The 18,081-nt window shown below is 46.4% G+C and overlaps 1 protein-coding gene across 1 annotated transcript in view; it reads right to left on the bottom strand.

Annotated features, from left to right (window-relative positions):
* Positions 1–18,081, bottom strand: part of FLNB (filamin B) — a 139,133-nt gene that overhangs the window by 51,533 nt on the left and 69,519 nt on the right. Inside the window, exons 5-18 of the mRNA XM_029917885.1 lie at positions 16,978–17,096; positions 15,876–15,953; positions 14,609–14,771; positions 13,607–13,804; positions 10,361–10,498; positions 8,718–8,844; positions 7,466–7,602; positions 5,766–5,959; positions 4,964–5,077; positions 4,218–4,361; positions 3,852–3,975; positions 3,354–3,514; positions 2,573–2,663; positions 2,143–2,312 (exon numbers count right to left, since the gene is read on the bottom strand). Coding sequence (XP_029773745.1) covers positions 2,143–2,312; positions 2,573–2,663; positions 3,354–3,514; positions 3,852–3,975; positions 4,218–4,361; positions 4,964–5,077; positions 5,766–5,959; positions 7,466–7,602; positions 8,718–8,844; positions 10,361–10,498; positions 13,607–13,804; positions 14,609–14,771; positions 15,876–15,953; positions 16,978–17,096 — 1,958 coding nt within the window. The remainder of the gene's footprint in view (positions 1–2,142; positions 2,313–2,572; positions 2,664–3,353; positions 3,515–3,851; positions 3,976–4,217; positions 4,362–4,963; positions 5,078–5,765; positions 5,960–7,465; positions 7,603–8,717; positions 8,845–10,360; positions 10,499–13,606; positions 13,805–14,608; positions 14,772–15,875; positions 15,954–16,977; positions 17,097–18,081) is intronic.

Below are 18,081 nucleotides of genomic sequence, written 5' to 3'. Positions count from 1 at the left end.
GGGCCTTCTGGGCTGACCCAGGCCTCTTAACCACATCCAAGGGCACGGCTCAAAAGGCAAGCTTATTTAACCGAATCAGGAGCTGTACGCTGCTCTTCAGAAAAGAGATCAAAGGCAAATGAGGATGCTTGGCCCCACTGTCGTACAAAGTCCTTATGTTGTCTCTGCTCATGAGGAGAGGCTCTCCATTGTGCATTCATGCTGTGAGCCATAAATCCATGCGGAGTAGCTAGAGCACCAGGCCCTGTGCTCAACACTGGGGTGCAAAGATATATAGGACATGATATCCCATCCTTGGGGAACTCACATTCCAAGAGAAGAAATATAACCTGTTTTCTTTGCCATAGAGAAATATGTGGAACTGCAAGTTGCCCAAATAATGGAACAGCAAACCTTGCTCTAAGCACCAAAGCAGAAGGACCAGAGAAGAACCATGTGAGCCATTCACAGTGGAGGCAGCCAGGCTCCTTGGACACGGGACAGGCAGCATCTGAACAAACAGCTCCAAAGGGCCACTGAGGGCCACTGCCGACACCCCTCAAACTTGCTGCCATCCAAGAACTGGATGAATGTGACCTTGGGTGACCTTGATGTAAGAAATCTCCCACTCTGGCCTCCCCCCTTGTCCCAACTGCAGCCGGGGCATCTAGGACAACAGGTTCTGAAGCCCTTTCTGGGGGTACAGGTCAAAACTTGACTCTGTTTTGATGTCTGCAACTTACTTTGTCGTGGCTGAGCCCAAACCCAGAAAGGTGTATACATAAAGGATAAAGCAGGAGTCTCAGAATGTTTTTAGAAGAGTCTATATAAGACCTTGTGACCTTGACCAGTGTGCATGGCCACGCGTTCTGGTACCTTCTCCTAAGGAATGTGGAGAATTGGCAACAAAGATGATGTCAAGCTCCCAATGGTGAGGCTCTCAGCAGCCCTCTGAAGCATCAGCAGGAAAATAATTACCCACTTAGTACTGAGCAGCCCGCTGAGCAAAAGGTATTCTACCTACCAAAGTATTAATTTTACCACCATTAATAATGAACCCCTCATTAAGGTTCAAAACAAAAACCACAGGAAGAAGCACATCTGGAGGTAAGAGGCCACATGTGTACTGCAGCATGTGAGTAGCCACCCAGAGGACCCCTCCCACTGCCAGGGAGGCTCTCAGAGTAGAGATTCCATCTCCTAGGAGGTGTGGCCCCCAGTGCAAGGGGACACCCACACCACCCCCAGTCCTCACCGTACCCCTCATTCCTTCCCTCGAGACTCTGGGCAGCTCCTCCCTGAGAGGGCCAAGCAGCAGTGATGCTTCTCAGGTGGCGTTTCTGCAGAAAGTAGCACCCCCGTTCTCCCACAAAAGGCGCCTCACACGGGGGACTGGTTTCCTCCGGAAAGAGGAAATCTGAGAGGTCTGAATGACCGTGTAGAACACTATGCATAAGTAGCAGAATCCAGGCTTTTCATGAGGGTTATCTGTTCCTCAGACCCCAGAGGTGTGGCCAGGAGGTGAAATTTTGAACATGAATTCATATGCAGACAGAGTGTTTTCTTGGTGTTTCTTGCCTACAATAATCAGAGCCAAGTGGCCCGGATGGTCAGAACCTGTCTGTGTTCCTGAATTTTGTCAAAGGGAACAATCTAGGGCCCTAAATATACTATTTCGGGGCTGAGAAACTAAAGACTGAATTCTCTTTGAGACCTACTACACCACTTTGTAAAAGGGCCATCAAGGAAAAACAAAGTCGTGGCCATTCCTCCTGCTGTGGGTAATTAAGAAAAGACTAAATGAAAGGCAGCTGGTAAGGATGAGTGATGTGTGTGAAATAAGAGACGAGATGCTGAATTCCAAGAGCTCACCCTTTCTCTGCTAAATCCCAAAATGGAGGTGGGAGATTGGGATGGGGAGATACGGACTAGCTTCCCGCTTGTTCTTAGGGAAACCTCAGGCGTTCCTCACAGAACCGACCAGGCCTTTCACCAGAACCTCCCAGAGAGGCTCAGAATGACAGGTGTGAGACGCCGTAGCCCACAGAGGAGCACTACAACAGAGCGTAGACCACACACCACAGAGCGTGGTGTCCAAAGTACCCAGCACAGCACTGAGAAGGAAGGGGCCCAGCTGAGGGCAGGGATTGGGAAGAGCCCTACCTGCTGGGTGGGTGTGTATTTAACGGTGTGGGAGTAGTCGTAATTGTCGATGATGTCCAAGTCCTTCACCGCGTCTCCAGAAAGGGGGCTGCTGAACTGCACATCCAGTGGGGCCTTTCCAGCCCCTTTGGTATAGACAGTGAAGTGGGTCGGCTTCCCATTTTCCACACCTGGAAGGACATACTGTGAAGTGAGGAGACAGGCCTGGCTGGAGAGGTTTCACTTTTACAACCAGTCTGACGGGTCCCTCGGCACCAGCTCTACCACGGCTGTCAGCAACAAGGGCTGGTGCTTGGCCACTGCCAGCACCTCGGGCAGGAGCACTGCTCCGACAGACACCTGCCTTTGGTGGAGACGAGTCCCTCGAGGTCCCTGAACCAAACATGTCCATTGCCACTGACCTATAGAAGGCCTCCAGGGGCCATCTTACCTGCTTTGCTGAGCCCCGGGCCTTCTGCCTTCACTTTGCTGGCATCATGGGAAGGGTCAACTTTCACTCGGAAAGGGCTGGCGGGGATTTCCTGTAGGGATGACACTGTCTCAGCAGGAAAGCCCCTGACATGCCTGCCAGAGCTTAGCCTTCTGCCCAACACAAAGATGGAGACCTCTGTGACTCCAGTGGGTGGTGGCCAGCAAATGTCTGTCACCACGGGCCAAGCCTTCTAATCTAGCCTCAGGTAGGGGCCAACAGGGGTCACTTACGAATGCCTGGATCCCTACATTGTAGGCTATAACCTGCTCACTGCACAACTAAGGGGAGGTTTCCCACAAATGAATCTGAAAACTCTGAGCCTTTAACACCAAAGGTCGAGTACTTAGGATGCAAGAAATACTACCAAGAATAAAACACAAAACAACAATAATATATGGGGCCGGGGGGAAGGAAATGTCCTCCAGGTACAGCTCAGAGCTAAGGACACTTCCACAAGCTCATTACATTTCAGTCAAAAACTTGAGGAATGTTTATAACAAACCAGTCTCCTTTCAGAGCCCTGCTGTAACCACTGAATACACTGTGCCTCACCTTGGTTAGAAAGGAGTAAAACCTTAATCCTGGGGGTTGTTCTTTTCCCCCCTTCATGGTTTTAAGGAGTCAGAGAGGAAAACTATTGAACAGGATTCTCAAAACAATGCCCCATTGCTTAAAAAAAAAAAAAAAAAAGGAAATACGCACACAGGTGACCAGGAAGAACCCAGGCCCAAACACACACCTGAGATGCAAAAAGAACTTTGATGGTGTATCGCCCGGCAGCGGGAGGCACATATTTGACCGTAAACGTGTCATTGGCGTTGTGAATAATGTCAAAGTCCACATCTTCCTCATCCTCACTTAACACCCGGGCATCACATTTAATGCCAACGCTGACATCACCTGGAACAGACCAGCTTATGAGCACACCAGCGTACAAGAAACAGCATGCCCCACACAATCACTCCCAGCTCGGCTCACCTACCACCCCAGAGAATCAATTGGAAAGCTTCCAGTAACAAACCTGACAAAGGGATGGTGCTAAGTCAGGGATTTGGAGACGGGACGGAAGATTAGCAAAGATATGACCAAGGAAGTGACACAGAGGCCCATTAGGTGAACAATTACCTATTCAGGGGCACTATTTCTTGGTTTGAAGTTCACTGCCTTTCAAACATTATGAAAAGAGGTTCTTCCTCAAGGAGCAACAATGACTCTACTGGGGGAAGCCCCCTCTCACCTTCCCCGGCCTCGGTACAGTCCACTGTGAAATGAGTAGGCTCATTTGCCTTCAGTCCACTTCGCTCCACGCCTGGCCCAAACACCTTGACCTTCTGGGGATGACTACCCTGCCCAATATTGACCTAAAGAGGACACGGGAGAAAGTTATAGCCACGTTTTCCTCTATGTGGATCCAGTAAAACACTGTCAGTTAATATTGTTAGAAACAGTTTTGTTGGGCAATCTAGAGCACTCTGCCATTCAAACCACTCCATCTGTCAAGGCCACCAAGGATGGATCTCCTCGGCCCTCAGGCATGCAGCCCAGACCTGCCATAGGGCTTGGCTTTTTCATACAGTGGCCAGGATTCTGCCTCACAACCTACCCTGTAGGGGCTGTGTGGGATGTTCACACCGCCCCAGACCACGGCAATGGTGTGCTTGATGGCTTTAACCGGGGTGTAGGAGCAGGCATACGTGCCGTCCATTCGGCTCTTCATCTGGATGTCGATGGGCTGGCCTTCCCCATCCTGCAAAACAGAAACATCCTGCTAAGAACAGAAACTGACCCCTCACGCTGTCTTCATCCAACAGGGCCACCACGGCTTCCCGAGACAATCAAGCCACCACCCAATCAAGTCGTGGAACAACTATGTTATGCCACATTCTCACAATGTAATCACCACAAGTGATAAAATACTACCTGCTTTTATTTGTTTTTAATAAGAGCAAAATGGCTCCAAAACAAAGGTGTGGCCACTCAATCCTTTTTAAATTCCTGCATTTAAATCCTTGAGCCAAATTCAATTAAGTTAGATAAATATATTTAATAAATTCTTGTTTACAAACCTCCCATCATGGACTAGGTTGCTTCAGCCACACTGAAGGACATTTACTGGGAAAGGTTAAATCAAGCCTTGTTTCCAAGGAATATAAATCCCGAAGAAGAGAAAAGCACCTTGCTTTACATATTAGAATCTCATTTAGCCCTCACAAAACCCCATGAGATAAATATTCGTATTATTCCCAAGGTATGGAGAGTGAACGGAGGGTCAGATGAACTGAGCAACTTGCCACAATGACAGATCTTGTCACCTGACAGTTACCTGCACAGGGGCCTGTGGAACCTTACCTGAGCAAATATTTTTAAGGGAGCTTTTCCGGCATCCTTAGGATCCACGGTGAACTCAGCCAGGTTGTTGACAATGCAGCCGGATTTCTCCAAACCTGGACCATATGCTTGGACCTGGGGCACAGGGCCAATAATAATTCTCCTTCTGTGTCATTCCTCAAAAACACCCCTATATAATGACCAGTGGCCACCAGGGAATGAGGCAAGAATAAAACAACCCAACCCATGTCTGGTTTACAGCACCTACGTAACAGGATGGTTAGGGAAATAAAATGCTCTAGCAGGTTCTAACTCAAAAATTACAATTAGTATCATTAACCTCCCAGGAGGAAGAAAATTCTCAAACACCAGGCCCTCAACTATCCTGGAGCTCCTTGCCTTATTCTGAGCTGACATAGAGAACTTCTAGTGGAAGTTCTCCTTCTAGAAGGAAGCTGGGGAGAAAAAAAAAAAAAACACCTTTAATTTATGAAGGAAAGCTTCTGCAGCCCCCTGGATGGGCCAGCCACCAGGCTAAGGGCCATCTTCATGCATGTTAGCATCCCAAAAACCCTAGGAAGCAGATGCTACTATCATTCCCATTTTATACAGAAAGGATCAAGAGTCAGAGAGGTAAGTGACTTGCCCAGCATTAAGAAAGTACTAAGTGGTATTACCAGGGTCCCAGCTCAGACCAGTGTCCTTCCTAAGCAATGGCTCCTCTTAGCCATCCCTCGACATGCAGCCTAAGGTGACTCTCTGGGTACCATAGAGAGGGTCAGGAGCCAAGAAGAGAGCATGGAAACATAACAACCAGACTCACCAGATCTGGGTTATAGTCTCCCGTAGCCGGGTGGATGAAGGCCATGTATGGGCTATCCTTGATGTCTTCATCGTCACACATGATGTGGACGGCATATTCGCCAGGCTCCTTGGGCCAGTACTTGACATCACATGAGCCATCGTTCTGGTCGTCATACTCAATCTTTGCCTGGGAGGGGCCTTCAATGGCAAACCCTAGGGGGCGGGGCGAGAAGGATCCCTGGTTACATGAAGGAAAGAACCTACTCTATGTTACTTACTACCAATTCACTCCCTCAAACCCAAGCATAAGACAGAAGACTGAAATCTGTTTGTGTCCATTTCCCACAAAATCAAGCCTCCTGAGTCTCCACTAGAGGTGGAAGAGGAAGATTTTATACTATGCTTTTTGTTTTTCCTTTTTTAAACATCATCGAATAAGGAAGATCAACCAAAACCTTAAACCAATGCCCACCCTTCGCCCCACCAAATCCTCTTCCGGGTTTTCACCTGAAGGAAACAATCAAGGATATGTGTAAACAGAGGTACAAAGTATATGTACTCAGCATTGTTTCTATAGGAAAACTGTGGAAATAACTGGAAAGCCTAATGGTAGACATATTCATGCAATGGAATTCCAAAGAAGCCATGGAAAATCAAGACATAGCCTATATTTATCTGAGGCACAAGACATAAAGATTACTCCTAGATATTTTTGGTGGCATATCAATATTTTGGTGTGTGTGCACATAACAAAATGTCTGGAAGGATATGCCAGTTTAATATCATACCAAAACACTCATTATCTCTCTAGAAGGAAACACTAAAAGTGATTTCTTATTTTTCCTGGTTTGCTTATTTTTACTACCTAAAACAAATTGTCACCAAACTATAGCCAGTAGGCCAAACTGACCCACTATCTCTTTTTGTAAATAAGGCTTTCCTGGAACACAGCCACATTCCTCTAATTCTACATTTTCGATGGCTGCTTTCATGCTACAACGGCAGACATAAATAGCTGTGAGAGGGAGACTACAGCCCACAACACTAAAATATTTGCTATCTGGTTCTTTATAGAGGTTTGCTGACCACTGATGTAAAGTGACCCTATTTACATCAGAAGTGTATTTAAAACTGGAGCACCTGGGTGGCTCAGTCAGTTGAGCATTTGACTCTTGACTTTGGCTCAGGTCATGATATCATGGCTTGTGGGTTCAAGCCCCACATCAGACTCTGCACTGACAGTGTAGAGCCTGCTTGGGATCACTCTATCTCCTTCTCTCTCCCTCTCTCTCTCAAAATAAATAAATAAACTAAAAAATAATAATAAGATAAGTAAAATAAAATACACTGTTATGGTCCAAAGAATATTTATTCCCCAAATTTTGAATTTCAGCAAAATTCATTCATTCATCTAAACTACGAATTCAACAATTATTTGTAGAGTGCCTATTATGTTCCAAGTGCTATTTCAAATACAACATCCATAGAAAACCTCTGTCCTTGAGGTGTAGCTGATGAATGAATAAAGAGGCAGAGGATAACTTGAAGGGCAAGAGGAAATCCCACAGATGTATCCAGAGTTGGCCGTGGATGGTCAGGAGGTGAGGGAGCTAAGGGTAATGAGGCTTGGAGGAGGCTTCAATTCTCAGCCTGACATTGGGACCAAGCCGCATGTAATCTCAGCTTTCCGGAAGCCACTGGCCAACTGCTTCCACCTACCCAGAGACCCCACTTCAGAGCCGATGGACTCTACCACGAAGTCTGCCGACCGCCCGACAATCCCACCATGGAGGCCAGGGCCCCATGCACGAACTTTCTGCATGCCTGCTTCAGGGCCAACTTGAACCTCAAAAGGACTAGGAGAAAAGGAACAGAAAAAGCATTAAAGAAGAGCAAAGAAGGGACTAAAAACAGCCATAAGCTATTTACACATATTTTTTCCACTCCATTTACCTACTGTCTCAATGTCTAGCCAAGCCCTTCCTCCACACAGGTGCCCCACAGTCATTGTTATGTCAACAATATAAAGGACTGAGGCTGCCTCTGGGCACTCAGGTGGCCACTGGGTGGGCACCCAAGACACAGTGCTTCACGTGATCCTTCCAATCAATCCCCCTTGAGTGTAGACCTCACCAGACTGTGAGCTCTGGACAGTAACAGAGAGCATTCTTTTCTAGATCCTGCTTATATTATAAGAAGAAAACCAGGTTGAATAGGCTTTATCTCCTACATGAATGAATGTGCTTTAACTTTGGTATGGGAGGGTAAAAAAAAAGAAAGTTTGCTTAGAGGGCTGCCTGGCTGGCTCAGTTGGGAGAACACGGAGCTCATCCGAGAACATTGGGGCTTGACACAAATGAGCCCCATGTTCAGTGTAGAGATTGTATAAATAAATAAACTTTAAAAAATATCTTTAAAAAAAAGTTTGCTTAGATTCTCAGAACCCTATAATGCCTAGGTATTTCTCAAGGTAAATGGAATTTATTCAGAGTATAAAGTTGCCCCCACGAAAGCTGGAAAACACATGAACAGGGGAGGGTAGCTGTGATGTCCACAAGACAAAGTCGGAGACCGCGTCCCTTGGCTCCTGGCTGTACTCACGTAGAGAATTTTAATGTAAACCATGGCAGGCTTTACCCTCATGGCATTCCTGAACAGAGGCACACATTGAAAGAAACAGAATCTTAGTTTACATAAGGGTGTAGAGACACACAGCCCATTTGCTCTCTATTACCGCTCCTTCTGGCGTCCCTGCTTCCCCCACCCCCGCCCCAGCCCCAAACTGTCGGCATTTGATTTAAAGCAAGGCAGCAGAAACCACAGTGACTTTCTGCTGTTTTTGAGAACTGGCCAAATGTCTGTGTGTTGCTATGAGAAAAAAAAGAAAAAAAAAAAGTTTTCAACAAAGCAAATCTCTTTCCCGGGACCGAGCACGCCTCCAGGGAAGACACAACTCCAGCTGGAGACTCACCTCTTTGGAATGTGGTGTCCCCCCCACGTGATGGCGATGCCGTATTTCCCCTGGGTGCTGGGGTAATACTCGAATGCATAGACTCCGTCCAGAAAGCCTTTCTGTTTCACCAGCTCCTCCAGACCTTCTGTGGGAAGAAAGCACAGCATCTTGCCAGTGTAATTCCAGGCTCAGAATAAGCATCCAAAAGACAAGAACAGAAAGACAGCAATATCTACAAGACATAAGCCACGGAGGGAAACCAAGCGGGCTGCCTCAGAGTGTGAGACGCTCAAAACCTGGGAGATTAATCCAAGTCTAAAAATAGATCCATCTCTGCTTCAGAGTGTGGGGGAAAGTAAGATTTCTCAGCTAACGGGCGTTAATAGACTCGTGGAGCCAAGAGAGGACCCCCTGGGTCTACATTAAGACATATCTAGTCCTATCTCAATTTTCTGTAACAAACATAGCTAGCTGCCTCAGCCTCCCACAAAATTGAGGACGGACAGAACCCTTAGGAGTATTTGGCATGAGTTTTGGTTACGGCCCTGGCACACCTTTTTTTAAAGCCAGACGACAAAAGCAGAAAGTTCCTGTAGGCTCTCCATAGAGGACAGGTTTTAGATGCTGCCCCACAAACTCCAGACTGAGCCATCAGGTAGGAACTTGTTTTGTGTTGAGCCCTGAGGTTTGGTTGGGAAAGCCACTTAGTCGAGCGAGAATCCAAGGTCAGAGAAAACGCCTCCTTGGCTCCTGTAGCAACAAGCCAGTAAGGAGGGCAGCCCCAGAGTAGCTTGGCTTCCGGTCTAGGCAGTCTAGAACCTTGGCCACCCTCACAGCACAGCCCTCCTCTCCCAGCTTGGTGCTCTGAGATCAAATATTAACCTTCCAGGCTCAGAACACTCCTGCCCCAGCCTCTTGAGAACAACACAGAGGCACAGGAAGAGAAACCTTGGCATAGGAAGTTCGCATTCCCACAAGGCCCAACACGGCTGAGGGCTGCTGCACCTGCAGCCAGCGATGGAGAGCCACTTATCTGCGGCAGGGAAAACGAGGGCAGAGCCGACACCGACCTCGTGCCTGCTGTCCGCCTCCCCAGAAAGGGAACAATAATGAGTTGCAGAGTGCAACCCACCCCTCCACGAACAGCAGTTACCTACAAAGAAAACTTAATCTTAGGGAATTTTATTCTCTTTCTATAAGCACTGATCATAGTAATTAGGTACTTGGCATAATTTCATAGTCTATAAAATGTAACCTGTAGTGGGAAAATTACTGGCTTTAGAGACTATGCTTGAATTCGAGCCCAGATGGTTATGAGCTGTGTGACCTTGGGCAAGACCCTCTGGAGCCTAGGTTTCCTCAAATAAAAAATAAGCCACTTCAGGTTGTCATTCCAAGGACAGCACTTAACAAACTCCATTACATCACTGCTTTTGCTTTTCCCAGAAGCCTTAATATGTGAGGTGGTCGAGCTACCCCTGTTCCAGGGTAGACATAACTAATCAATCACTGTCTCCTTCCCCAGGGAGGCCAGATCGCCTCAGCTCTTTGACACAGCTCTCTGGGATCAACTGAAACTAGCTGTGGGATGAAATCCACATGCCATGGCTGCAAAGGCAGCCGAAGTCCCACCTGAGCCAGGGAAACAAAGGAGCACTTACTGGGACCCTTCACAGTCACACCGAGTTCTCCACTGCCAGCAGCTTTGGTATCAACCTTGAAGTCTGCGGTCTCCCGGATGCGGATGCCTTTGGGCTGCAGGCCTCGGCCACTGGCCCGGCAGGCGTTTGGACTACAGGCTGCAAACACAGTTTTGACATCAATTCAACCTTTCATTCGCTAGAGTTGAGCAAGCCAAGGTAACTTGGAGCCACCCGCCAAGAAAATGTTTGCTTTGCACAGAGAGCCTGCAGCAGTTGCCTGAGGCCAAGGGTCCCATTTGGGAATACACCGGGCTAGCAAATAAGGACACAACATTACTTTGTCCAGCCATGCCTAAGAGGGACGGCGGGGTGGGGGTGGGGGTCAGTTATTTTGGCACAGAAAGAAGGAGAAGCGAAGCACAGTGTGCATTTGCTGAGCTCCTAGAACCCGCTGAATCCTGGCATTTATCCTCTCGGTGGTAAAGGAGAGAGAGTTAAATCTCCCTGTCCTACTCAAGAGCCCAGTAATTGGGAAGACCAAACCTTTTCAAGTCTTGTTGAAAAATGTAGCACTTGAAAATATCTGACTACATTCCCAACTTTGGATAAGCCATTTCTAAAAGTCAAAATGTGATCGTCTTCTGTATGAAGAGCCAGAGGACAGCTCAAAAAGAGACAGTTCAACCCCACCCTGGCCATGGCAGACAAACATATTAGTGCTGTCACCAGTTAATCAGAATGGGTGGCTATAAATGCAACAATTAGCAGTAAATGCCACTCTCCATTTGATTTTTGGATCCAGTTTTAAAAACCTGAAGTCAGAAGTCTAAAAATTAAAAACCAAGGTAATTTTGGGGGCGCCTGGGTGGTTCAGTCAGTTGAGTATCCAGCTTCAGCTCAGGTCATGATCTCACAGTTCGTGGGTTTGAGCCCCGCATCAGGCTCTATGCTGACAGCTAGTTCAGAGCCTGGAGCCTGTCTTCAGATTCTGTGTCTCCCTTTCTCTCTGACCCTCCCCTGCTCACACTGTCAATCTCTCTCTCTCAAAAATAAATAAAACATTAAAAATAATTTTTTAAATAAAAAAAATAAAATAAATTAAAAAAAATTTTTTTAAGGAACCAAGGTAGCTCCCAGTACTTCTTACATGACAGGTCCACAAAACTACTGTTCTATGGTTGAAAAATGCATCTTCGTGCCCTAGGAATTCTTTGCCAACTCAGGCAACCCTTTACATATAGAAATGAGAGAGCAATGGGCAAAATGTCATGTTGTTTGTTAAGTAGCCTTTCCTTTCCAAATCTTTTTTTTTTTTTAACGTTTATTTATTTTTGAGAGAGAGAGAGACACACAGAGTGTGAGAGGGGGAAGGTCAGAGAAAGAGGAAGACACAGAATCTAAAGCAGGTTCCAGGCTCTGAGCTGTCAGCACAAAGCCTGATGCGGGGTTCAAACCCACAAACCATGAGATCATGACCCAAGCTGAAGTCAGCTGCTTAACCTACTGAGCCACCCAGGTGCCCCCTACTTTCCAAATCTGACACTGCACATTTGATAGTCTTCTATATGCTAGACGTGAGATCATAGATTCCAGAGGATGAAACTCTTTACTGCATAGGAAGAAGACAATTCCTCTTCGGGCGCCTCCACCCTGCAATGGCCTCAGCTGGCTATTTGGCAAGTAACTGCTTCCCGAAGAGATATACTGATATCCTAGGAGTTAGAGATGATTTTAGCTGGTTCATGGATGAACATAAGTTTTATGGCCACACTTTATGGCAAATGACATTGTTTTCCATTGTGAAAGCGGGACGAAGATTCTTTTTTATATGAAATCAGTTAAGTAGTGGAAAGGTTAGTACATCAAAAGAAAAAATCTATCAATTAAATACTAAATAGTACAAGTGATGGAAGAATATGCAAGATGAAAAATGTAGTCCACAAGTGAGAGGGAGGGGGTCAGAAAACAGTATTAGAACAGGAAAGCTCTTAAAAATTCTTTCTTGCATGTCAAAGAGACTTCTGTTTATGAATGTGTCGGTCTTGGTTTTTTTTCTTTGTCAAAAGGAGAAAAGTTGTTCATACCAGAAATAAGTCACAACAGGATGACAGGACTTCCCTCAGAGGGTTTTTATGTGTCTTAAAAAAAACAACCACTCATGGAAATTCTGAATGTGGGTAATAGTCTCAACATCTACAGGGTAACTGCTCAGTTCATATAAACACTAAATGGAGCTAAAGAGTTTGAAAGAAACCACCAGATTCTCCACCACTTTGAGATGTCTTAGACATGTTTCAGTGTACTTAGAGAGTGGGTTTGGGGTCCAGCAAGATGAGTAATACTGACCCTCACACTGTCACGCCTTGAGGTCACAAACAGCACAGGCCCAGCTGATGTGTGCAGGTAGCACAGCGAACTGGCATGGAAGTCCCACTCGACCAGCCCTTACCCAGCGAGATGCCTCTGGCCCAGGGCTCTCAGTTAGGAAGCCAACAGCTTCAGGGTCCAGGCTGACCCAGAGGTAGGATTCAGTAGAGGAAGCCAGTTCTACAGATGCAGATGCAGAGGACAGAACAGGGAAAGGCAAGTATTGGTTAGAAAAGGCAGCAGGGTTGGAAAACAAAACAAGAAAAAAGAACAACAAAGTCGGAAGGAAAGGGAGTCTAACATTAGAGAAAAACGCATGCCCTGGCTGCAGAAGGGGTTTAGCAACATGGATACGGGGTCAACAGAGACCTGAGTTCTACTTCTACTGATGCCTAGTCCATACTCAGTGATACCTTATGTTATCGAAGCCTCAGGGTCTCCACCTGGAAACTGGAGATAATATTAGCACCTGAAACACCCCAGCTGGTGCGATGATTAGATGCAGTTGTGCTGTCTGACAGCCAGTAAAGGCCAAGCAGTGGAGGCCACAGGGCATCAGCAGCACCACAGCTGCTACGCTCAGCCACAGAGACCAACTGCCCAAACAGCCTCAATCCTGCATCTCTCAGCGACAACTCTCCTGCACGAGTGTTTTGGGGAGGACTGAATGCATTAATACAAGTGAAGCACTTAGGTCAGTGCACAGCTCACAATAAGATATTCGTATTAATATCTTGAGGACAAAGCAAGCCACTTCCCACCAAAGGGGCCCTGGCAGAAAGGGAGCAGGTGCGAGTCCAGCAGGGTCCCCACTGTTCCCCTGGCCTCAGAGCCCAGCTGTGAGCACAGTCAGCCTCAATGCCAGAAGCAAGTATAGTTGGCCACCACAGCACTCACCTTCCCCAACCTGCACAACGAAGGGACTCTTGGGAATGGTGTCCCCAGCAAAGGAGACCTTGACCACATGAGGGCCGGGCTGCATTGGTTTGTACACACATCGATACACCTGGTTTCCTTTGTCTTCCACCAGTAATTCCACAGTGTTTTTCCCCTGGGGATCCTCCACCTCAACACCAATGTCACCCACACCGGCACCTAGAAGAGAATAAGTATTTCGTGAGCCTGGGTCAGCTTGTCAGAACACTTGCTGCAGATGAGCTCAGGTATAAAATACAGACGGAAGAAGACAGGTACTCCAAAGGTCAAGGTCCACACCAAGATGCTAACAACTGCTTTCTGGTTGGGGAGGAGGGTCATAAACTTTCCTTTTCTCCCATTCTGTATTTTCTAAGTTTTCTACATTGAAAAGAAAGTGATGTTCCAAGAATCATGTCTTATCATTCCTCCCCACCAGCTCCCCGCCAACCCCAGCCTTGCATAAAATTTGGTCTAGCAGATGATTCATAAAACTTAGTTTCTTTAGAATGTTTATTTAGTCAAGTAAGAAATGTGTGCAGAAATTGCCTGATTATTAATAATTGAAGTCATGCTTGAGTGTAAGATCTTGAAAAGAAAAGCTGGTTTAGAAAAATCTATAAATATATGGGGTGCCTGGGTGGCTCAGTCAGTTGAGCATCTGACGTTAGCTCAGGTCATGATCTCACAGTTCGTGGGTTAGAGCCCTGTGTCGGGCTCTGTGCTGACAGCTCAGAGCCTGGAGCCTGCTTTGGAGTCTATGTCTCTCTTTCTCTCTGTCCCTTTCCTGCTCATCCTGTCTCTCAAAAATAAATAAATGTAAAAAAAATTTTTCAGAAAAATCTATAAATATAACCAACACACTTGGAAAAAGGCACTTTTGTTGTTGGTTGTTTGACTGAAAAAACAAAAGGTCAGACATTCCAAACCTTTGGGATTCCTAAGGATTGCCTCAGGCTCCAGAAGAAAGTCTGACCCACATACCTGCCGTGTAGATGTCAAAGTAGGTGGGCTTATTGGCGATGTTCCCAGCAGCTTCCAAGCCTGGGCCTTTGGCAGTGACTTTGCTGGCATCTCCCTGCGCCTTGTCAACGTTCACTTCAAACGGGCTCTTGGAGATGTGCTGTCCTGCAAAGAGGACTGTAACCTACGAGTGACAGATGAGGTATGGTCACTTCTCCCTGCCCAGGAGACCACCATATCAAGCCATATGCACTGACCATCTTCTCTTCCAGCCTCCTAACTATACATGCAAAGGTGGCTGGAACCAGGAGCCCTGGTTAAGCAGCCTGCCTGGGACTCCCACCTGGCTCCACTGGCCACATGGCTGGGCCTAGGACATCATGCCTTTAGCAAACTAAAAATGGTTACATCAGCTATGGCTGGCCTCCATAGCGGGATATTAACAATTTGCAGGCATGGGACCATTTAAAGCAGCTGCAGAAAGGGCCATTGTTCCCTCCTAGTGGTACAAGGTATATTTTTCAAGGGACCGAAAATCATTCTCAGACACATAATTTTGAGATAGAGTATAGATTTTCATCTAAAATTTGAGTTGGAGCTCTCATCTTTTGAATTTGACGAGGGATGGAGTTGGGTTTCATATGAATTGACTAAATTAATGACATCATAAATGCTCCCTTCAAGATTTTTTCCCCGAAATTCAAGATGTCCTAAAGTTATAAGAAAAATCTATAGCCATGATTCCAGGTGAATCACTAAAAACCAAGGGAGTAAGTATGGTCCAGGTCTCCAAATATTAGCATGGTACACAGGATTGGCCCATGTGTGCTGTTGAAGGCTTTCCCTCAAGGAAACGCACACTCCTGGGTCACCCTACTCTCTTGCAAGACTCCCTTGGCCCCTGTCCTATAGGCCAACTGGACACCCACTCAGACAGAACTCAAAATGTGGCTGAGATGAAGGACGTGGGGGCTAGACCCCCAGCATTTCTCCAGATGAGTGACTGGGACACAGGTTTGACTATATTTAACTGGCCTTCTCTACATTCAGGCCCCAATCCTTAGCAATGCTCTGGACCACCCCAAAGGGGAGTACTTAAGGAAGCATTAAAGAACCCAAAGCCTGGCATCTATACTCCAGGCACGTAGCTACAACCACTTGTTACCCAGAGTTTTAAAAATCTTAAGACATTGCCAAGAACCTAGTAGAACTCAACCTTCCCAAGAGATACATGTTGAAACAAGCCCAGAAGAACAGTCCAAGCAACAGCTAGAACACCTCATCTTACTTTGTGCAGCCCGGTGACCTTGGGCAGATACTCCACAGAGTATGTCTTGTTCTTGTCACTGTCGGGGGTCACTTGTGCCTAGGACAGAAAGTGAGCAATAGTTAGAGAAGGTGATGGGTCTAAGTAAAAGTATGCGGTGCCAGCCAAGGCCGGGCATCAAGCTGCCAGGTATGGACCCTGTCCGGGTGACTTCCTGCACCAGCACTCATGAAGGATGCCCCAGGAAAGAGCGGCCTAAAGTAACAGACACTAGGTCAGGTCACACAAATGTGTATACAAGTCCTAACTCTCCACAGTCTCAGGGCTGGAACTCACTAGATGAGAGGGATCATAAAGCAAGTAACTTAAATCTTTATTGGTCCAATAATTACTGAGTTTATGGAGGTACCTGGGTGGCTCAGTCAGTTAAGCATCCGACTTTGGCTCAGGTCATGATCTCCTGGTTCGTGGGTTCAAGCCCCATGTCAGGTTCTGTGCTGACAGTTCAGAGCCTGGAGCCAGCTTTGGAATCTGTGTCTCCCTCTCTGTGCCCCTCCCCTATTCACACTGTGTCTGTCTGTCTGTCTGTCTCAAAAACAAATAAACATTTAAAAAAAGAATTTATGAAATACCAGGCCTAGTGTCAGATACCAAAAGTAAATCAAGTACACTCCCTGCCTCAGTGGGAGATACACACAATATACCAATAAACTTAGAATTTCAGATGGTGCTAAGTACCAGGAATAAAATCCAGTCTTAAGGAGATAAATAGATAGAAGGAACAGTATGGACAAAGGCCCTGAGGTAAGAACCAAGGATTGTCAGCCTCAGAAGAGAGTAAAGCATCAGTATTGTTGCTGTATTGTACTGTATCAGTATTGTTATTGTTATTCTGGTCTTGAGTATCTGAAACCTCAATTTACAAGGCTTTTGCTAAATCCAAAGTATCTCTTATTTTATTAAACACTGTGTCCTTGGATATCAATTTCTAATACATTTCAAGGCACAGACCTGGGCCAATCACTCTGACTGCTCTAAGCCACAGGATCCTCTTAGAAAAGGGAGGCACAGTCTCTGGGTGGGCCACGAAGGTTCCATGGAGTGGCAGCGTCTTCAAACATACCTCCTCTTTGTTCCCTTCTGGGTCCTCAACAAACACCATCACGTCTCCTTGCCCGGCACTGATGGTGTCCACGGTGAACTTGGCCGGCTGCTTCACCATGTTTCCGGTAGGCTCGATTCCTGTCAGGTTTACACAAGCACATTACAAGCTGGGCAGGGCCTTGACCCGGGCCATCCCCGACAGCAGTCCCTCGTTCTGTTCCTGCCGGGGAAGTGAGAGATGGGGCCCAGCCCTGCAGCCACCGTATGGGAGACAGGCACACCTGTGACAAGTCTTATCAAACAGGTCAGAACCCCTAATTTTGTCTTTGTTATGTAAGTGATATCCAATTCTGAAATATTCAGAGCAATTCAGTCAGAAGTCTCTACAACTATGAAAAATGAAAATAGTACCTACCCATGGGGTTTGCTGTGAGGGAGGTGGCAGGGGGGAAGGAGGAATGAGGTGTGGGAGAAGAACTCATTTCTCATTAAAGACCATTCTGTATTACTTAAAATGTTTAAAAATTGCATTCAATCATTATTTTTTAAAATAAACTATTTTGAGATGATTGAGCAAAATAATGAGATATGTACATGCAGGTGAAAGAAATTAATACCCTTTTACCCAGGTCCCCCAATGGTTACATCGTACAAAATTGCACTACATACAGTATCACAAGGGCCCTGAGCTCGACACAGTCAGGATAGAGAGCATCTCCATCCCCACGGGGATTCTTCATGTTGCCACCCTCTTACCGCCATACCCACCCCCTTTCCACCCACCCCTTCTTCTCACCCAACCACTAAGCTGTTCTCTGTCTCCATAATTTTATCATTTCTAGAATGTTATATAAACGAAGTCACACATTATGCAACCTTTTGGGGTTGGCTTTTTCTACTAAGCATGATTTTCTATAGATTCATCCAGGCTGGTGCCTGTATCAACAGTCTGGTCTTTTATTGCTGAGTTATATTCCATGATATGAATGTACCACCATTTGTTTAACCGTCTACCCACTGAAGGACATTTGGGTTGTTTCCAGCTGTCTATTACTGATAAAGCAGCTATAAACATTAGTATCAAGGGTTGTATGTGAACACAGGCTTTCATTCCTCTGGGATA

Source organism: Suricata suricatta, chromosome 12 (assembly GCF_006229205.1).
Source record: "Suricata suricatta isolate VVHF042 chromosome 12, meerkat_22Aug2017_6uvM2_HiC, whole genome shotgun sequence".
In the NCBI taxonomy this organism is placed as follows: Eukaryota; Metazoa; Chordata; class Mammalia; order Carnivora; family Herpestidae; genus Suricata; species Suricata suricatta.
This window is presented reverse-complemented; position numbering and strand designations above follow the sequence as displayed.